General features: G+C 45.0%; 2 protein-coding genes across 2 annotated transcripts in view; one reads left to right on the top strand and one right to left on the bottom strand.

Moving 5' to 3' along the window:
• The window catches only part of LOC145348620 (uncharacterized), a 95,159-nt gene that overhangs the window by 70,549 nt on the left and 5,859 nt on the right, over nt 1–18,751 (top strand). The window lies entirely within an intron of this gene.
• On the bottom strand, nt 8,753–15,220 carry LOC145348063 (uncharacterized). The gene has a single exon (XM_080196199.1). It carries the CDS (start codon nt 14,789–14,791, stop codon nt 14,000–14,002), a length of 792 nt encoding a protein of 263 aa, XP_080052325.1. The 5' UTR covers nt 14,792–15,220; the 3' UTR covers nt 8,753–13,999.

The following is an 18,751-nucleotide window of genomic DNA, read 5'->3' as shown; positions in this document are numbered from 1 at the left end:
ATAGTCCTTCCTACCATTCTTCCTACCAAAGTGGACCACCTCACACTTGCCAACATTAAATTCCATTTGCCATTTCCTGGCCCATTCGCCCAGCCTATCTAGATCCTTCTGCAGACTCTCCACACCCTCCGCACAATTTGCCTTTCCCCCAATCTTGGTGTCATCAGCAAATTTCGACACCCTACACTCAGTTCCCTCCTCCAGATCATCTATATAAATGGTAAAAAGCTGAGGCCCCAGCACCGACCCCTGGGGCACCCCACTAGTCACCAACCGCCAATCCGAATAGCACCCATTGACCCCCACTCTCTGCCTCCTATTTGACAACCAATCCTCTATCCACGCTAACACCCTACCCCCAATTCCATGTCCCCTGACCTTCTGCAGTAACCTCTTGTGAGGTACCTTGTCAAACGCCTTCTGAAAATCCAGAAAGACCACATCCACCGGCTCTCCTCTATCGACTGCCCTAGACACATCCTCATAGAACTCCAGTAAATTTGTCAGACACGACTTCCCTTTAATGAAACCGTGTTGCGTCTGCCCTATCAAGCAATTCCCTTCAAGATGCCTCGCAATTTCCTCCTTAATGACGGATTCTAACATTTTACCTACCACAGACTTTAAACTAACCGGCCTATAATTCCCCACCTTTTGCCTGGCACCCTTCTTAAACAACGGCGTAACATTAGCCGTTTTCCAATCTTCCGGCACTTCCCCGGAATCCAGCGACGTCTGGAAAATAACCACCAAGGCATCCACTATAACCTCCGCCATTTCTTTCAGAACCCTCGGATGCATTCCATCCGGTCCTGGGGACTTGTCCACAATCAGCCCCTCCAGTCTGTCGAGCACCACCTCTCTAGTAACAGTAATGTCATTAAGACCCTCCAGACCTACCACCTTTCCATCGCTAACACCTGGCAAATTATTCACGTCCTCCTCCGTGAAGACAGAAACAAAAAGGTTATTCAAGACCTTAGCCATATCCCCATCCCCTACCACTAGGTCCCCTTTCTCATCCTCTAAAGGACCAACGTTCACCCTAGCCAGCCTCTTCCTTTTTATATATTTATAAAAACTCTTGCTATCCTTTTTTATATTAAGTGCTAGCCCAGCTTCATAGCTTCTCCTACCCTCCTTTATCAACTTCTTTGTCAATCTTTGTTGATATTTAAACCTTTCCCAATCCTCTTCTCGCCCACTGCTCTTAGCTACTCTAAATTCCTCCGCTTTTAATTTAACACTTTCCTTCGCCTCCTTCGTTATCCACGGCTTATTACCTCTCCTCCTATGGTCCTTTTTGACCATCGGAATAAATTTCTGCTGAGCACCAAGAAAGATCTCCTTAAAGATCCTCCACTGCTCCTCAGCAGACCTACCTTCCAACGCGCTCCCCCAGTCCACATTCGCCAATTCCTCTCTCATCCTACCATACTCCCCTCTATTCAAACAAAGGACGCGTGTCCGGGAACCCACTTTCTCCTCCTCCATCTGCAAACAGAAACTCCACCATGCAATGATCACTCTCTCCAAGAGGATCCTTCACCGCAAGGTCCCTAATTCTACCCGCCTCATTACATAGCACCAGATCCAAGATAGCTCGCTCCCTCGTCGGCTCCAACACACACTGTTCAAGGAAATTATCCCGGCAGCATTCCAAGAACTCCTCCTCGAGCCCACCTCGTCCAACATGGGTCGACCAATCAATATGCAGATTGAAATCCCCCATAACTACTGCCGTCCCATTCCCGCACGCTGCACTTATTTGCGCGTTAACAGCCCGCCCCACCTCCAGATCATTATTCAGGGGCCTATAGACAACACCCACCAGCGTCTTCCTCCCTTTGCTGTTCCTAATCTCCACCCACAACGATTCCACTTTCTGCTCTTTGGCTCCGATATCATCCCTTGCTACCACCTTGATACTATCCTTAATCAGCAGAGCTACGCCACCCCCTCTTTCCTCCTGCCTATCCTTCCTAAACACTTGATAGCCCTGTACATTCATCTCCCAGTCCCTGTCACCTTGCAGCCACGTCTCTGTAATGGCCACCAGATCGTCTCCATTTGTGTCGATCTGCGCCACCAGCTCATCCACTTTATTCCGAATGCTTCGTGCATTCAGATAAAGCGCTTTCATCCCAGCCTTCACCTGGACCCTATTTGCCGTAACGCCACCAATTGGGACATCCTCGGCCTCTTCCCTTACCTGTACCCTATCCTTAACTTTAGACCTCGTAACGTCACCTACCCTCGCACCCTCCCCCCCCCAGTAGGAGCAGGAGAAGGCCACTCTGCCCTTTGTGCCTGTTCTGCCATTCTATAAAATCATGGCTGATCTGGTTATGGTCGCAGCCTGGTTTCATGTCTAGCCCACAAGCCTAGATTCCTTTCTCTATCAAAAATCTGTCTATTGTAACAGAGCACTTGGGTCAATAACCAAGGTTACAAAAACTGGTATAAATATAAGTCTTTCCTTCTTAGGGAAATGTTATACTTCCTGTGAATTCAAAATTATAAACCTATTGATGGAGAAAGCCCACAGTCACATTGACATATTATGTACAGAACTCTTACTGTAGGCTCCTGAGTATTTCAAGGAATAGGAACACCCATCATATTGACAAGTAAGAAAGCCTAAGAAATGAATTTATTGTAAGTTATAAATGTATACAGAAGCCTATTCCAACAGACACTGGATGTTTGGCAAGATACACGAAGGACTGGATGCCAGTCCATTCTGACACATACAGACATGCGCACGCATACACTTACTTCTTTGGACTGTGGGAGGAAACTGGAGTACCTGGCAAAAACTCACACAGACATTGGGAGATGTGCAAATTCCACACAGACAGACACCCAAGGCCAGAATTGAACCTGGGTCTCTGGAGCTGCAACGCAGCTCTGCTAACCACTAAGCCACCATCACACCCACAGTATTCAGCTTACATCAAAACTTTGAACCAACTAAAATAACAAAGCATTTGAAAATGACTCAAGATTCTTCCCAGGACATTAAATAAATCTTGGAAGAGTGTAAGGTGAACATATCACATTGTTATTATATCGAAGTATGATGGGCTGAGGGCACTCAGGTCCGTACAGACTTCACTCCCACTCTCTCATTATGCTCAGGATAGTAGTCCCCCAGACAGGAGAGTACAAACATTATACATGGTATCAGTCAAACACCCGTCAGCTGAAAAGGATCCACCATTCACTTTCACAATTCGCTTATTCCATCCAATTCAGGGTCACTGGAAGTCAGAGCCTATTCCACAGGTCATTTGATGGAATACACACAGACAAACTGAGGGCCAATTTACTCTAGTCTATCCACCTAACCAGCATGGCTTTGGACTGTGGAAGGAAACTGGAACCCAGTAAAAAAACCACATAGACATGGGGAGAACGTGCAAACTCCACATAAACAGACATCCGAGGCTGGAATCAAACCTGGGTCACTGGGGCTGTGAGGCAGCAGCGCTAACCACATGCACCATCATGCCACCCCTGTCTATAATTCACATCGCCAAATAAAGCAGAATCTGGTTCTACCCCATACCTACTCCTGAGAGTTGGCTAACTTTACTCACACACTCACACTCTCTTAGAATACTGCAGACAGAAGTTTCTTTAAAAACACTGTGTTTTAGTATGACTCTCAATTCTGAATTCAGAATTGAAACTGATCATTAGTGACACGGGATGAAGCTCATTTCCACCATTCAGACACATATTGAATTGAAGAGATCAGAGAAGTTTGAAATCTGTTACAGAGTCCTCAATGACACTACTGCAAACTGCAATTACGTATGTCTCTGGTGGTTAGTTTTTGCAGTAAGAAGTCTCACAACACCACATTAAGGTCCAACAGGTTTATTTGGTAGCAAAAGCCACAAGCTTTCAGAGCAAAAGCTTGCGGCTTGTGCTACCAAATAAACCTGTTGGACTTTAACCTGGTGTTGCGAGGCTTCTTACTGTGCTTACCCAAGTCCAACGCCAGCATCTCCACATCATGGTTAGTTTTTGCACAGAGACAATCAAATTAATGAGTTTCCTAACAGGATGGTATTTAATATTGAAGCCAGAGGGCAGCTGATCTTTGATGAGGTGAATAGTCACTGTCAGGTAGATTGTAAATAGAATGGGGGCTATCACACAGCCTTGCTTAACATCAGTCTGGATTTTGAAGGTGTCTGTTTCAGATCTCCCACTCAAGATAAGTTGCAGTCATATCATGAAGTAATTGCAGGATTGTGAAGAAATTTCTTGGATGTCCAAACGATTAGGATTTGTTTCAATGATGTTCCAAAAGGTGCATTAACTGTGTGAAGACTTTATTCACACAGTTAACAGAATTTTGTCCACTGTGTAAGTGTGCTGATGGAGTTGGAGATACATTGGGTGGGATTTTATGGCTTTGCTCATCCCAAAACTGTAAAATCCCACCTGAGGTCCATGGCCCTTCCTATTGTCTGCCTCTCACCCCTCCAATTTCCATGGCAGCCAGGGCTGTAAGGTTCCAGCCATGAACTGTATGAAAGTTGTGTCACATACCTCACACCTGTAAGTTTTCTCACCAGTGTACAGCACTGGTGCTTTACAAAATCAGAGTGGGTGAAATCCTGTTACAAACATTGCAGCTGAAGAATTTCTACTGGTGCCCCTGAGGCTCAAAGTTATCAAGAAACCTTTACCACAATTGGAAGAATAACTCCCTCGTGTCACCACGCCATTGTACGTGGAGGTTTTCTGACCGTGAGAAGGCTTGGTCAGACACCACACATTTGAAGGGTTCCTCTCATGTGTGGATCCTCTAGTGTCTCAGGAGGTTGATCCCATGTGGGTTGCTGATGTTCCAGCAGGTGTGCAGGCTTACCAATTCACAACAATAGGGTTTCTCTCCTGTGTGAGTTCATTGATGGACCAGAAGAAATACTGACTGTATGAAAGCCTTGTCACACATGTCTCACTTGAAGGTCTCCCCCATGTCAATCCTCCAATAGACCAAGAGGCTCATTAACTGGGATAATGATTTATCGTACACTCACATGTGAATGGTTTTTGCTGTATGAATTTGTTGGTGGCTGCAAAGGTTCCCAAGCTGTGAGAATGATTTATCATACTCTTTGCACATGAATGGTTTCTCTCCTGTGTGAATGCGGAAGTGAGCACGGAGGTTCGACGAATCTGGGAATAACTTATTGCGTACCTTGCATGTGAATGGTTTCTGCCCTGAGTAAATGCACTGTTGTATGCAAAGACTTGTGAACTGTGAGAATGATTTGTCACGGGCCTTGCAGGTGAATGGTTTCTCCTCTCTGTGAGTGCATTGGTGTGTCCGGAGGTGCCATGACTTGGAGAATGATTTGTCACAAATGTCACATATGAATGGCTTCTTCCCACTGTGAATGCATTGGTTTATCCCAAGAGATGATGAGTTCAAGAATGATTTGTTGCACACCTCACACATGAATGGTTTCTCCCCAGTGTGTGTATGTTGGTGCATGAGGAATTGTGATGAACTCAAAAATGATTTGTTGCATAACTCACATGGAAATGGTTTCTCTCGAGTGTGAATCATGATGATCCCTCAATCAACACTACTAAAAACAGATCATCTGGTCATTATCGTATCACTGAGCTGTGGGATCTTGTTGTGCATACACTGACTGTCACATTTCTTATAACAGTAACCAACTTCAAAGTTATTTCATGGCCAGATTTTTCCATTGCTCAGTCGAATACCCAGTTTTGAAGCACATATAAGAACATAAGAAATAGGAGCAGGAGTAGGCCATCTAGCCCTTTGAGCCTGCCCCGCCATTCAATAAGATCATGGCTGATCTGAAGTGGATCAGTTCCACTTTCCTGCTTTCTCCCCATAACCCTTAATTCTCTTGTATATCAGAAATCCATATATCACTTGAGAAGCTGCCATGCAATGTGTGCCATCCAATGATTGCCATTACACACTCACACAATATTTTATAGTGGGCAGAGGTAAGCTGTTATTTATTTAAAAGGAGTACATGGTTGCTTTAAGAGCTGATCACATGATTTGATGGTGATGTTATTAGGGTGTATGTTCAGGCTGCTGTTTTAATTTCAGTTTTGTATATTGATGCAGAGCAGAGAACAGCTTCCAATAAAACATTGTATTGTTTGAATCTACATGTGCAAATCACATTCTTTTTTTTAAAACCCACAATCCCTAACATAGCTAGGACATTACAAAATGAAAACTGGCGAAGAGATACCATCTGTCACTGTTCTACCAACCTGACCAACCTACCCACCTCTTCCTGAAACCTACAACCATCTTCTTCACTATTAACTACTGTACAATCTTGGTTTGTGTACAAAACTTTTTGACATCCCCCTGCTCCCCCCCCTTTCAACTATATCATTTAGGAATATAACAAACAATAAAGGTCCAAGTACAGAACCTTTGTGATGCACCACTGAACACTGGCCTCCAGCCACTCAAACAGCCCTCTACTAAGACCTTTTGTGCAATGGTGAATCTTCCCACCACCATCGCTTTGGGTCAGTCTCTGCTTTACAATTCGGTTCAGCCGCTCAAGGCTCGCACTTCCTCACATTCCAACTCCCGAACGCTGGGAGCCAACTGTCGCTGCGCGCGACAGAACTACAACTCCCATCAGGCATCGCGGGCTGGCGCTGTCAACACCTTGGAGAAAGGTTCCAATGACACCTCTGAAGAAATCACCCACATTTGACACATGCATCCATTGCACCATCCACCAGCGCAGATACAGATACCACAGTGGGACGTTAGCAGTAAGGTTTCTGGGGCACTTCGTGGTGAGCACTATACAGCTGTTGATGCACATCAGGCATAGTGGTCTCCTGGAACCAAGGAATCAGCTGGCCCCAGCTAGGTGCTGAGTCGCTGGATCAGTTCTCCCAAAGCCACAGGGATCAGTTCTCTCTAAGCTGATGGAGATGCAGAGGCAGAGCTGGGGATTGCAGAATGGGACAGTTCTCTCTGAGCTTCCTCTCTGTATTATGGAGTGTCGCAGGGGCACATTGAGGAGGAGGAAGAGCTGGAGATAATGCTGGAGCCTTCCACCCAGGAGTGTCCAGCTGAACCCAATCCTCTGGAATCCCCGCTTCCTGATACCAATGCATCTCATGGCAGTGGAATGAACAGGGTGGCACACCTACATCCATGAAAGTTCGCCGGAGCCCTCCACATCCTGGCACCCAAGGGACTTCTGCCAAGGGCATCTCAGGGCGAGGAATATAGCTGACTGTCTCCATCTCTGATGTGCATCCTGGGGAGGCACCTAGATGTAGCAGGTCAAGTAAAGTTAAGAACTTGTAGGGTCACCAAGAGGGCACAGGTGAAGGCATATGCTAGTTAGGTTCTGTTGTCACTCAGAAAATCACTATTAACTATTATTGCATCCCACAGCTGCAACTGATCTGTGATTCAACTCTCACAGGGCTGAACATATCCAGACCGTACGTATAGCATCATTCTGCATGAGAGATGCCGTTCAACCAACCAGATCTGTGATCCCCGGTTCCCAGCACTTATGACAGATCCCTGTCATGATACTCCAAGTGCTTATCCCAAGCAGTCGCTGCAGTTGGGGGTCTTTGGCGCCCAGTGACAGACAGCCTGGCATGGTAATCCCAGCACCCACCAGACCCTAGGATCAATCCCTTCTCCAACACCAACCCAGTCTCCAATACCTGAGACAATAAACTGGATGGTGGTGCCCCAAACCTCACTAACTCAAGGCACTGTTGCTAAGTTTTCAGATGATGAAAAGATATGCAGAGATAGCATTGAGGAAGCGGGCGGCTGCAGAAGGACTTGGGCAGGCTAGGAGAGTGGGCAAAGAAAAGGCAATGAAATACAAACTGGAAAAGTGTGAGGTTATGCACTTTGGAAGGAAGAATGGAGGCATAGACTATTTTTTAAATGGGGAAATGCTCTGGAAATTAGAAGCATAAAGAGACTTGGGAGCGCTTGTTCAAAATTCTCTTTCGGTTAACGTGCAGGTTCAGTCGGCAGTTAGGAAGGCAAATATAATGTTAGTATTCACGTCGAGACGGTTAGAATACAAGAGCAGGGGTGTACTTCTGAGGCTGTATAAGGCACTGGACAGACCTCATTTGGAGTATTGTGAGCAGTTTTGGGCCCCGTATCTGAGAAAGAATGTGCTAGCCTTGGAAAGGGTCCAGAGGAGATTCACAAGAATGATCCCTGGAATGAAGAGCTTGTTATATGTGGAATGATTGAGGACTCTGGGGCTGTACTCATTGGAGTTTAGAAGGATGAGGGGCGGATCTTATCGAAATTTACAGGATACCAAGAAGCCTTGATAGAGTGGACGTTAAGAGTATGTTTCCACTAGTAGGAAAAACTAGAACCAAAGGGCACAACCTCCAACCAAAGGGACGATCCTTTAAAACAGATAAGGAGGAATTTTTTCAGCCGAAGTGGAACACTTTGCCGCAGAAGGCTGTGGAAGCCAGATCATTATCTTTAATACAGAGATAGATTGGGTTCTTGATTAATAAGGGGATCAGGAGTTATGGGGAAAAGGCAGAGAATGGGGATGAGTAAAATATCAGCCATGATTGAATGGCAGAGCAGACACGCTGGGCTGAGTGGTCTAATCCTACTCCTTTGTGTTACAGTCTGACACATGGGCTCAGGTGCCAATATGCATTCTGAGAACAGCTCTCAGTTGTTTTGGTGAATGTGACAAATCAGTTACAAATCCATGACATACGATTGATAAAAAAGACAAACAACACAATATTCAGCTTACACCAAGTGTTTAACCAACTAACAGAGTATTTGAAAATTTCCCAGAACCGGAAATGAATCTTGGAAGAGTGTAAGGTGAGCATATCACACCGTTATTACATCAAGGTACGATGGGCTAAAGGAATTCAGGTCTGTAGACTCACCACCACTCCTTCACCATACTCAGGATAGTAGTTCTCCCAGCACTAGAATACAAACATGACCCAGGGTATTAGTCAAACACCTGTCACTTGAAGAGGTCTGTCCCTAAGTCATATCACGAACTAAGGCAAGGTCCAACTCCACCATATATCCACTCCTGACAGCTGACTCACTTTACTAACACACACACTCGCACACCAGGGGAAATTCTTTCAGAATACGACAGACAGAACTTTTTAAAAAATCTCTTTCCTTAGTCTGGCTCCCAATTCTGATGGTCAGAAATGACAGCGAACATTAGTGATACAGGAAGGAGCTCGTTTCCATCATACAAAAGGAGTACAGAGATCCAGTGGTCATGAGTCCATACACCAGTTTCCATTTCTAAAAGACACTTCCCTGTTGAGTGCTTTCTTTCCATTGAAGTTATTGTTTTTATTTTTATTTTCTCGCAGCACACAGAAACAAAAGATTTAAAACAATAAGAGTTAGAATTGAACGTCACATGAATCATCAGTGCTGTTGACAGAAATGCTAAGCAACATTACAAAGGCACTTTTAGTTTAGAGAATCAAGTTACATGTACAGACTGGTGTTGAAATAACAGATAAACAAGAAACTGCTGATGAAAACTGATTTGTATAAAAGTTGCTCCCTTATATAATCCCTACAATGCAGACCAAAGTTATTTGGCCCATCCAGACTCTCGCCCGTAACCCAACACATCTACCCTGCTAGTCCCCCTGACACTAAGGGTCAATTTAGCATGGAATCAACCTAATCCACACATCTTTGGACTGAGGGAGGAAACTGGAGCACCCAAGGAAACCCACGCAGTCACCAAAGGCCAGAATCAAACCCAGGGCCTGTACAGTGACGAGCGGCATAATGGAATCAGCTGGAGAGCCAGCCCGTGATGCCTGATGGGAGTTGTAGTTCTGTCGCGCGCAGCGGCGGTTGGCTCCCACCGTTCGGGAGTTGGAATGTGAGGAAGCACGAGCCCCAAGCGGCTGGACCGAATTGAAAAGCAGAGACTGACCCTTGGTAGGAACCAGAACGATGGCGGTGGGAAAATTCACCATTGCAGGAGATTCTCTGTATATAACTGAAGAGGAAGAAGACACACAAATCACAGCAGTCCCACTGACTGGACAACACAAAGAAGTTGCAGCAGGAGGATACTGTGCTTGGCTATGTTAAAGGCTGCAGAGAGGTTTCATCTCTCTCCACAGATGTGTCCTGAACTGAGGATTTGTGGGGGAGGAGTCATTTTTGACAGTAATATGTGGTGTTCTGAAATGCCGAGTAATGAGCTTCCATTTATATTCTCTCCAGATATCTGAACAGGTGGCGAGATGGGAATCATAACAAATTTCATTGCAGTCTTCCTCCGGTATCTCCTGCTGTAATTCAACCTCCCATTTCCTTGGAATTTGATGATGCTGAGAGCTTGTCTGCCATTTGGGAGAAAACAATCAGAGCAGTCCTAAAGATAAGGCTGAAGATCTTTGAATAAATTGTGGGTTATCCTCATTTGGGGCATATACATATTTATCAATGGTACCTCTGTCCCACCCACTGGATGGGGACTTTACAACCTCACTTATCCTGAAACTCTAAAATCCCATCCGAGGGTAACGAACCTACCCATTGTCTGCCCCTTGCCCATTCCAATTCCCATGGCAGGCGGGACCATAAATTTTTGGCCACTGCCCCATTAGGCAACATGAAGCTGTCTTCATTGTCCGTATGTTGTGATTGGACACAGAAATTCACCAATCTGTGCAGTAAGATTAGTATACCCTTTTTTCTCCTTGATGTATGAGAGATAAAGAACACCTGGTTTGTCCAAGATCTGCCCAGCTGAATATGTTCTACGTCTGATAAATGTGTTCCTTGTAAAAATGCAATTTTGCAGCTTAATGTTTCAACTGACAGAGTTTCTTTTTTCTCTTCATAGGTTATGTCCCCCTTTCACATTATAGCTAATTACCTTTAACGCATCCACAATAATCTGTGTGTAATTGACATAACCCAGCTTGCGAAAAGAGCACTGAGAGGGTTAGTGACAAAGAAAGAAAAATAATACTATCCATAAAGTGGCTTTAATGTTGTTCCCGGAGATTACTATGGGGTAGTATGTCCACAAAAGGTTTAACTGCAGATTTGACCCATTTCTAAGTGGGGCTAGACCAAAACCAAAATGTTTAAATGAACAAAAGCGAGGCTTAGCATCTCGCTATTCAACTGATTAAATAATTAAAATCATGGGACAGAATCATAGAAACCCTACAGTGCAGAATGACATAAAGCCAATCAAGTCTGCACTGATTCACTGACAGGGCATCTTACCCAGGTTCACCCCATCCCCGTAACCCTGCTAATCCTTCTACCCTAACATTTTTGGACACTAAGAGCAATTGAGCATGACCAATCCACTTAACCTGCGCATCTTTGGACTGTGGGAAGAAACCAGTGCACCCACGTAGACAAGGGGAGAATGTGCAAACTCCACACCTGAGGCCGTGCTGTGAGGCAGCAATGCTAACCCGATCGATGGGTTATGTAAAAATTAAAGAGTGTACAATTTAAACAGTTTTTTGTTCCATTGATATCTAAAACACATCTCTCCATAGTTTTAACACCATGCTCCCTCATTATGTCTCTAAAGCAGACTCTCTACAGTGCGAACCATTGGGCGGCTAAACAGGGAATTGCATTGTTGCTGATTTCTACCAGGAGTGTGCCGTCTCTCTCCAGCTGCTTGCCCTCCAAGTGGCTTGCAGTGATGCTCAGGTGTTTCAGTCCGTCTGCAATCTCCAATGCTGATGGAAAGATTTTGCTTCCATCCATGAGATGGACTCTCAGCATTGCAGGATAAGATGTTAGAATCTTATGTTCTTCGCCTTAAGTTGCTTCTTGATATCTGCATATTTGCATCTTTTCTGCTGCAGAGCTGTTGAGTAGTCCTTGTGTGATTCCCCTTTCTTTTTTTAGGAGTTTTTCTTACCCCAAGCCTTGGCGAGAATAGTGTGTTTTGTGCAAAAGCTAAGAAATTTGACCACAAATCATAGAATCCCTACAGTGCAGAAGGAGGCCATATGGCCCATTAAGCCTGCATTGACAACAATCCTACCTGGGCCCTATCTCCATAACCCTACATTATTTATGCTGTTAGTTTCCCTGACACTAAGGGGCAATTTAGCATGGCCAATTAACCTAACCTGCACATCTTTGGACTGTGGGAGGGAACCAGAGCACCCGGAGGAAATCCACAAAAACACAGGGAGAATGTGCAAACTCCACATGGTCACCCAAGGTTGGAAGTGAACCTCAGTACCACTGTGCCACCATCTCACCCAAAATGATCCTGGAGTACTTAGCATCTGATGGCTTTGTTGCAGCAATCCGTGAGGCTTCTAGTTGTTGTGGAAAACCGAGAGTTTATGTAGGTCCTAGAGAAAGCTTTAGTCCCACTCGATAAAGTCCCCGCATTCTCAGTTTTCTGCCACCCCATATATTTACTTTATTCTGTCTCCTGAAATTTTCATGGTCCTCTAATTGCCCATCTTTCCGGAGTAATTAAAAGGGATGCCTGTTGATACATACGTTGCTATCCTTAACCTTACTAGTTCTGTTCTCAAACCGCTGACAGTTTATTCCATTTGCGATTGAAATATTCATTTTCCCCAAGGACATCATTAACTTTTTTTCTGAATTTTCTCAGTTCAATTGGGATAGTGCTCAGCTCAGAGTTTTCCAGACCTGAATGTGGTGCTCGGGCGTCCCCAGTGCTACCATGAAAAGGGCTGCAATTTCTCACTTCTTTATTCTATCTTCCTGAAGCAGTTTCAATTCATTCCTCTTCCATCTCATATTTTGGCTCATTCTGTGTCTATATCTATATTCGGTAAGTATTTTGGGTGATTTGATTAGTGGTTGGAGGTGGACTGATGTTAGGGGTGAACAGAGGAGTAACAGTCAGCAGGCAACCATTAGGCTCTTTAGCTCTCTCTAGTCAACAGTGCTTGCCAATCCCCAACTCTAAGCCCTTTCATTTACCAAAATGCTTCTGTAGCCATCAATCTGCTTTAACCACTCCCTCACATCCACCTTCTACACCCTTATTCCCAAAATTACCTTTACTCCCTTCCTGGTTGATGTCCCTGCTTCTCAAGTCCAAAGGATGAAGATTTGAACGTATCTGGTACACAACTGGTTTAGTCATCCATCGCCAGGGGTGATGGGACCACATCAAGCAGGGTCTTGCTTCCCTCTGTCAAAACTCCATGACCATCCTGAAGAAAAAAGATGACCCACACCTTCGCCTTCCCAAAACCAACTGTGTCCTTGTAGAACTTATGTTCTAGCTATAAAGAACTCTGTTTAGACCCTATCTAGAGAACTGTGTTCAGTTCTGGGCACAACACCTCAGGAAGGATATACTGACCTTGGAGGGAGTGCAGCATGGATTCAACAAAATATTTCTGGGGCTAAAAGGGTTAAATTATGAGGACAGATTGTGCAGACTGAGCTTGCATTCCCTCAAATGTAGAAAATTAAGGGGTGGTTTATTTGAGATTTTAAGATGATTAAACAAGTTGATAGAGTATTCACAGAAAAACTATTCCCCTGCTGGGAAAGTCCAGAACAAGGGGACAGAGTGTTAAAAGATTAGAACTAGGCTGAACAGGGATGATGTCAGCAAACACTTCTTCACAAAGAGGGATTGGAAATCTGGAACTCTCTCTCCACAAAAATCTGTCGAATCTGGGGGAGGTCAATTGAAAATTTGACTATTGCTAGGTTTACTCTTAGACAGGGGAATTGGGGGGTTACAGAGCTAATGCAGGTAGATGGAGTTAAGAGATGGATTAGCCATATTCTAACTGAATGGTGTCACAGGCTCAAGGGATGACTCCAATTCCTACATTCCTGCTGTTGAAATCCTCATCCATGCTGACTGTGTGAAGTCTGGAACATCCTTTCCTCAATGCGGATGTCTCAGTTTCTTGAGCATTGCTGACTGTGTGAGACTCAATCACAGGCCTCACTTGGCTTCCCTGCTGTGTGAATGCGACGATGATCCAACATGCCCCATAATTGTTCAAAGTCCTTATTACACACATCACATGTGAATGTTTTCTTCTTTTTCGTGTGACTCCTCCTGTGAATTGCCAAGCCTGATACCCGTGTAAAGTCCTTATGACATACCTCACATTTGTATGGCTTCTCCCCAGTATGAAGACGTTGATGTTCTTGGAGTCTCAATGGCCGGGAGAATGACTTCTTACACACTTTACACCTTAATTGGTTATCCTCAGTGTGAGTGCGTTGGTGTTGACGGAGGGTCGACGAATGGGAGAATGATTTCTTACACACTTCACAGGAGAATGCTTTCTCCCCTGTATGAACATGTCGGTGTTCCACGAGTGCTGATAAACGGGTGAAGGCTCGGTCACACAACTCACACTTGAATGGATTCTCCCCTGTGTGAATGCTCTGATGTATCAGGAACTCTGTAGATATTGGGAAAGCTTTATCACAAAACTCACACTTGAAGCGCTTCTCCCCTGTGTGGATTGTCTGATGGACCTGCAGGTTTGATAACTGTGTGAAAGATTTCTCACACACGTCACAGTGGAATGGTTTCTCCCCTGTGTGAATGCGTTTGTGTGTGTGCAGATGCGATGACCGCGAGAATGATTTGTTGCAAACCTCACACGAAAATGGTTTATCACCACTGTGAGTGCGTTGGTGGTTACGAAAGTGGGATGAGCATGAGAATGATTTGTCACACAACTTACACTTTAACAGTTTTGCTTCCATGTGTGACAGTCCCTGTGGTTACAGCTGTATACCTGATATTGTGGAGCCTTCCTCACACACCACACACTTGAACAGCCTCTCACCTGCAGGAATAAGTCAGTGGTCTATGCAGCTCGATGAATGATTGAAACTGTCACCACACTTTGAGCCACTCATAATTTTTCCCAGCCTCAACATGACCGATCATCCACAACTGAACTTCAGAAAGGATGGTTCTGATGGAAGGTTCCACACCACTGACCAGTTTCAGATCTGATGATATGTCAAAGCTCCCTGACTCGACCGATTTTCAGATGTCGTTTCACTGCCTGTCTCTATATTGAGCAATGCTGAGAAGGGACTAAATGTCTTCCCACAGTTGTGCAGTTGATCCAGTCAGGATCTATCTGCGGTGTCTATCCTCTATCTTCTCTGGTGTAGTAAGTGCAATCCTTCTGTAAAATAGAAAAAGGGAACATGATTTCCTCCAACTTCCTTTCCTCTTTTGCTGAAAGGGCTAACTAGGCTGTTCCACTTTGAATGCTAGTCTGCTATTTCCCTGTGTGGGGGATCAGACAAGTCCTTTCTTTTTCCTTATTTGAATGTAACACACCCACTGTTTCCAGCAGGGCCACTGGATCATGACCAGAAGCAGACAATGTGGCTACTTTCTTTCCTATACCCAGACCCCAATCTTCCCATGCAATATGAGGGAAATGAAGAGTAAATGAAATATTGATTAACTATAAACATCTGGGATTTCTTTGTATCTTTATAATATAAAAATGAGAGATGTTAATTCAATGGAAATGCAGCAGTGTCTCCCATTGTTTTCAAAAATTATTTAAGGAAAACATACTGGGCAGGAAGTGAAATCATAGAAATCCTTCAGTACAGAAAGAGGCCATTCAGCCCATTGAGTTTGTACTGACCACAATCCCACCCAGGCCCTACCCCCTTATCTTTATATATTTTACCCACTCATCCCTCTAACCTACACATCTCAGGACACTAAGGGGCAATTTTAGCATGGCCAATTAACCTAACCTGCACATCTTTGGACTGTGGGAGGAAACTCACACAGACACAAGGAGAATGTGTAAACTCCACACAGGTAGTGACACAAGCCGGGAATCGAACCCAGGTCCCTGGAGCTGTGAAGCAGAAGTGCTAACCACTGTGCTACTGTGCCACCCAAAGTGAACATAAGAAATAGGAGCAGGAGTAGGCCATCTAGCCCTTCGAGCCTGCCCCGCCATTCAATAAGATCATGGCTGATCTGTCATGGCTCAGTTCCACTTTCCCGCCCTCTCCCCATAACCCTTAATCCCCTCTCTTATCAAAAACCCATCAACCTGCGTCTTAAAAATATTTAGCGAGGCAGCCTCCACCACTTCAACGGGCAGAGAATTCCAGAGATTCACCACCCTTTGAGTGAAGAAGTTCCTCCTCAACTCTGTTCTAAACAACCCCCCCTTTATCTTGAGTCTGTGCCCCCTAGTCCTACTGTCCTTTCTGAGCGGGAAGAGTCTCTCCACCTCTATCCTATCCATCCCATTCATCATCTTATACGTCTCAATGAGATCTCCCCTCATTCTTCTAAACTCTAACGAGTACAAGCCTAGTTTATTCAGCCTCTCCTCATAGCTCAACCCCCTCAACTCCAGCATCAGCCTAGTAAACCTCCTCTGCACTCCCTCCAAGGCCAAAATATCCTTGCGTAAGTGCAGCGACCAAAACTGCACACAGTACTCCAGCTGCAGCCTCACCAGTGCCCTATACAGCTGCAGCAAGACCTCCCTACTTTTATATTCAATCCCCCTCGCTATGAAGGCCAGCATCCCATTAGCCTTCCTGACCACCTGCTGCACCTGCAGGCTGGGTTTTTGCGACTCATGCACAAGGACCCCAAGGTCCCTCTGCACCGTCGCCTGCTGCAGTTCTTCGCCACGTAAGTAATAGTCCTTCCTACCATTATTCCTACCAAAGTGGACCACCTCGCACTTGCCAACATTAAATTCCATTTGCCAGTTCCTGGCCCATTCGCCCAGCCTATCTAGATCCTTCTGCAGACTCTCCACACCCTCCGCGCAATTTGCCGTTCCACCAATCTTGGTGTCATCAGCAAATTTCGACACCATACACTCGGTTCCCTCCTCCAGATCATCTATATAAATGGTAAATAGCTGAGGCCCCAGCACCGACCCCTGGGGCACTCCACTAGTCACCAACCGCCAATCTGAATAGCACCCGTTGACCCCCACTCTCTGCCTCCTATTTGACAGCCAATCCTCTATCCACGCTAACACCCTACCCCCAACTCCATGCCCCCTGACCTTCTGCAATAACCTCTTGTGAGGTACCTCGTCAAACGCCTTCTGAAAGTGCTGGAAGATAAAAAATAATTATTTTAGTATTGCTGATTGATGGATTCTGGTTTATCCTAGGAAATTAAATACACCACACTCACTCAGACCGCACATCCCAAGTTTAGCTATTAGACACAGCACTGGGCAAAACTATCAAATCTAAGTCTAAGTTTCTCAGAAAGGCCAAAGCCTTCGGGTAAAGAATTTAAAAACGTTCAAAGATTTTTCAATAAATGTTTCTCTGCCCCTCCCAGATAATTACACCTCACCTTCTCATATTCAGCAATGACCCATCAACAAAACTCAGCCTGTAAATCAGAAGGGAAATGCTTCCAATAAACACACTCAATATCCAACACACAGCTCCAATCAAACAGCTCAGCACAAAGCACCGAGTAAACAGGTCTCTCAGCTGGATCTTCTCACACAGCATAAGGGGCATTTCCACACCTGATTCCCCACAGGATAGTCAGACTGGCTGAACATTAGTGTGGATATGATGCAATGTAATTATTATAAATTCTGCTCCTTCACTCACCATCTCCTGACTTGGTTTTCAGTCCCTACAGGAAGTGAAGCAGCTGTGAAAGAGGAAGAGGAGAGAATGGGCAGAGTGGGTGGGCTCTCTGATTGACGTCTCTCACAGCCAATCACAATATTTCTGGAGTAACAGGAGTTTCCTGAAGTTTGGGAAACTGACCAGGGAAACAGAGGCGACTTTGAGCAGCAGATCAGGAGGGGGTTTAATCTTGTCATTGTCCCAAGTTGGAGGAAATCATGCTTCCTTTTCCCGTTTTACAGAAGGATTGTACGTCGTACACTAGAGAATACAGAGAGGATAGACACCACAGATAGATCCTGATCATCATCCAAGGGATAACTGCACAACTGTGGGAGACATCCAGTCCCTTCACAGTATTTCTTGGGGAGACACGGTAGCACAGTGGTTAGCATTGCTGCCTCACAGTGCCAGGGACCTGGGATGATTCCTGGCTTGGGCTACTGTCTGTTTTTGCACATTATTCTTGTGTTTGTGTGGGTTTCCTCCGGGTGCTCCGGCTTCCTCCCACAGTCCAAAGATGTGCAAGTGAGGTGGATTGGCCATGCTAAATTGCCTCTTAGTGTCCCTAAATGTGTGCAGGTTTGGGGAATTTGGGTTACAGGGATAGGGCGAGGGTGAGCTGGATAAGATGCTCTGTCAGAGAGTCGGTACAGACTCGGTGGGTCAAATGGCCTCCTTCTGCACTGTTGGCATTCTACGATTCTTAAATCATTCTACAGAAACATAAATTATATTAATAGTACAATATCATCACATGCTGTTTTATCGGTCTCCCGTGTAGATTGGTAGGTCAAATTAATTCACTTTTTTTAAGTTAACCCAACCTACCTGATTTATCAGCATGGTGTGTTCTATTTACCAAACTCTCAGGAGCCCACAGTGAGAATCCTGTATGCAATATATTGATCAATGTCACTGTGGGTGGGAATACTTTCTCCATTAATGGTTTAGAATTTCCAGTTCACAGAAAGCAAAATAGTTCCCTGACAAGAAAACTAAGACTTGAATTTCACAAATCCCAGTTGGCTGAAAGCACTCGGACCGAAGTCG

Source organism: Carcharhinus amblyrhynchos, chromosome 9 (assembly GCF_965287045.1).
Source record: "Carcharhinus amblyrhynchos chromosome 9, sCarAmb.v2.hapA, whole genome shotgun sequence".
Lineage (NCBI taxonomy): Eukaryota > Metazoa > Chordata > Chondrichthyes > Carcharhiniformes > Carcharhinidae > Carcharhinus > Carcharhinus amblyrhynchos.
This window is presented reverse-complemented; position numbering and strand designations above follow the sequence as displayed.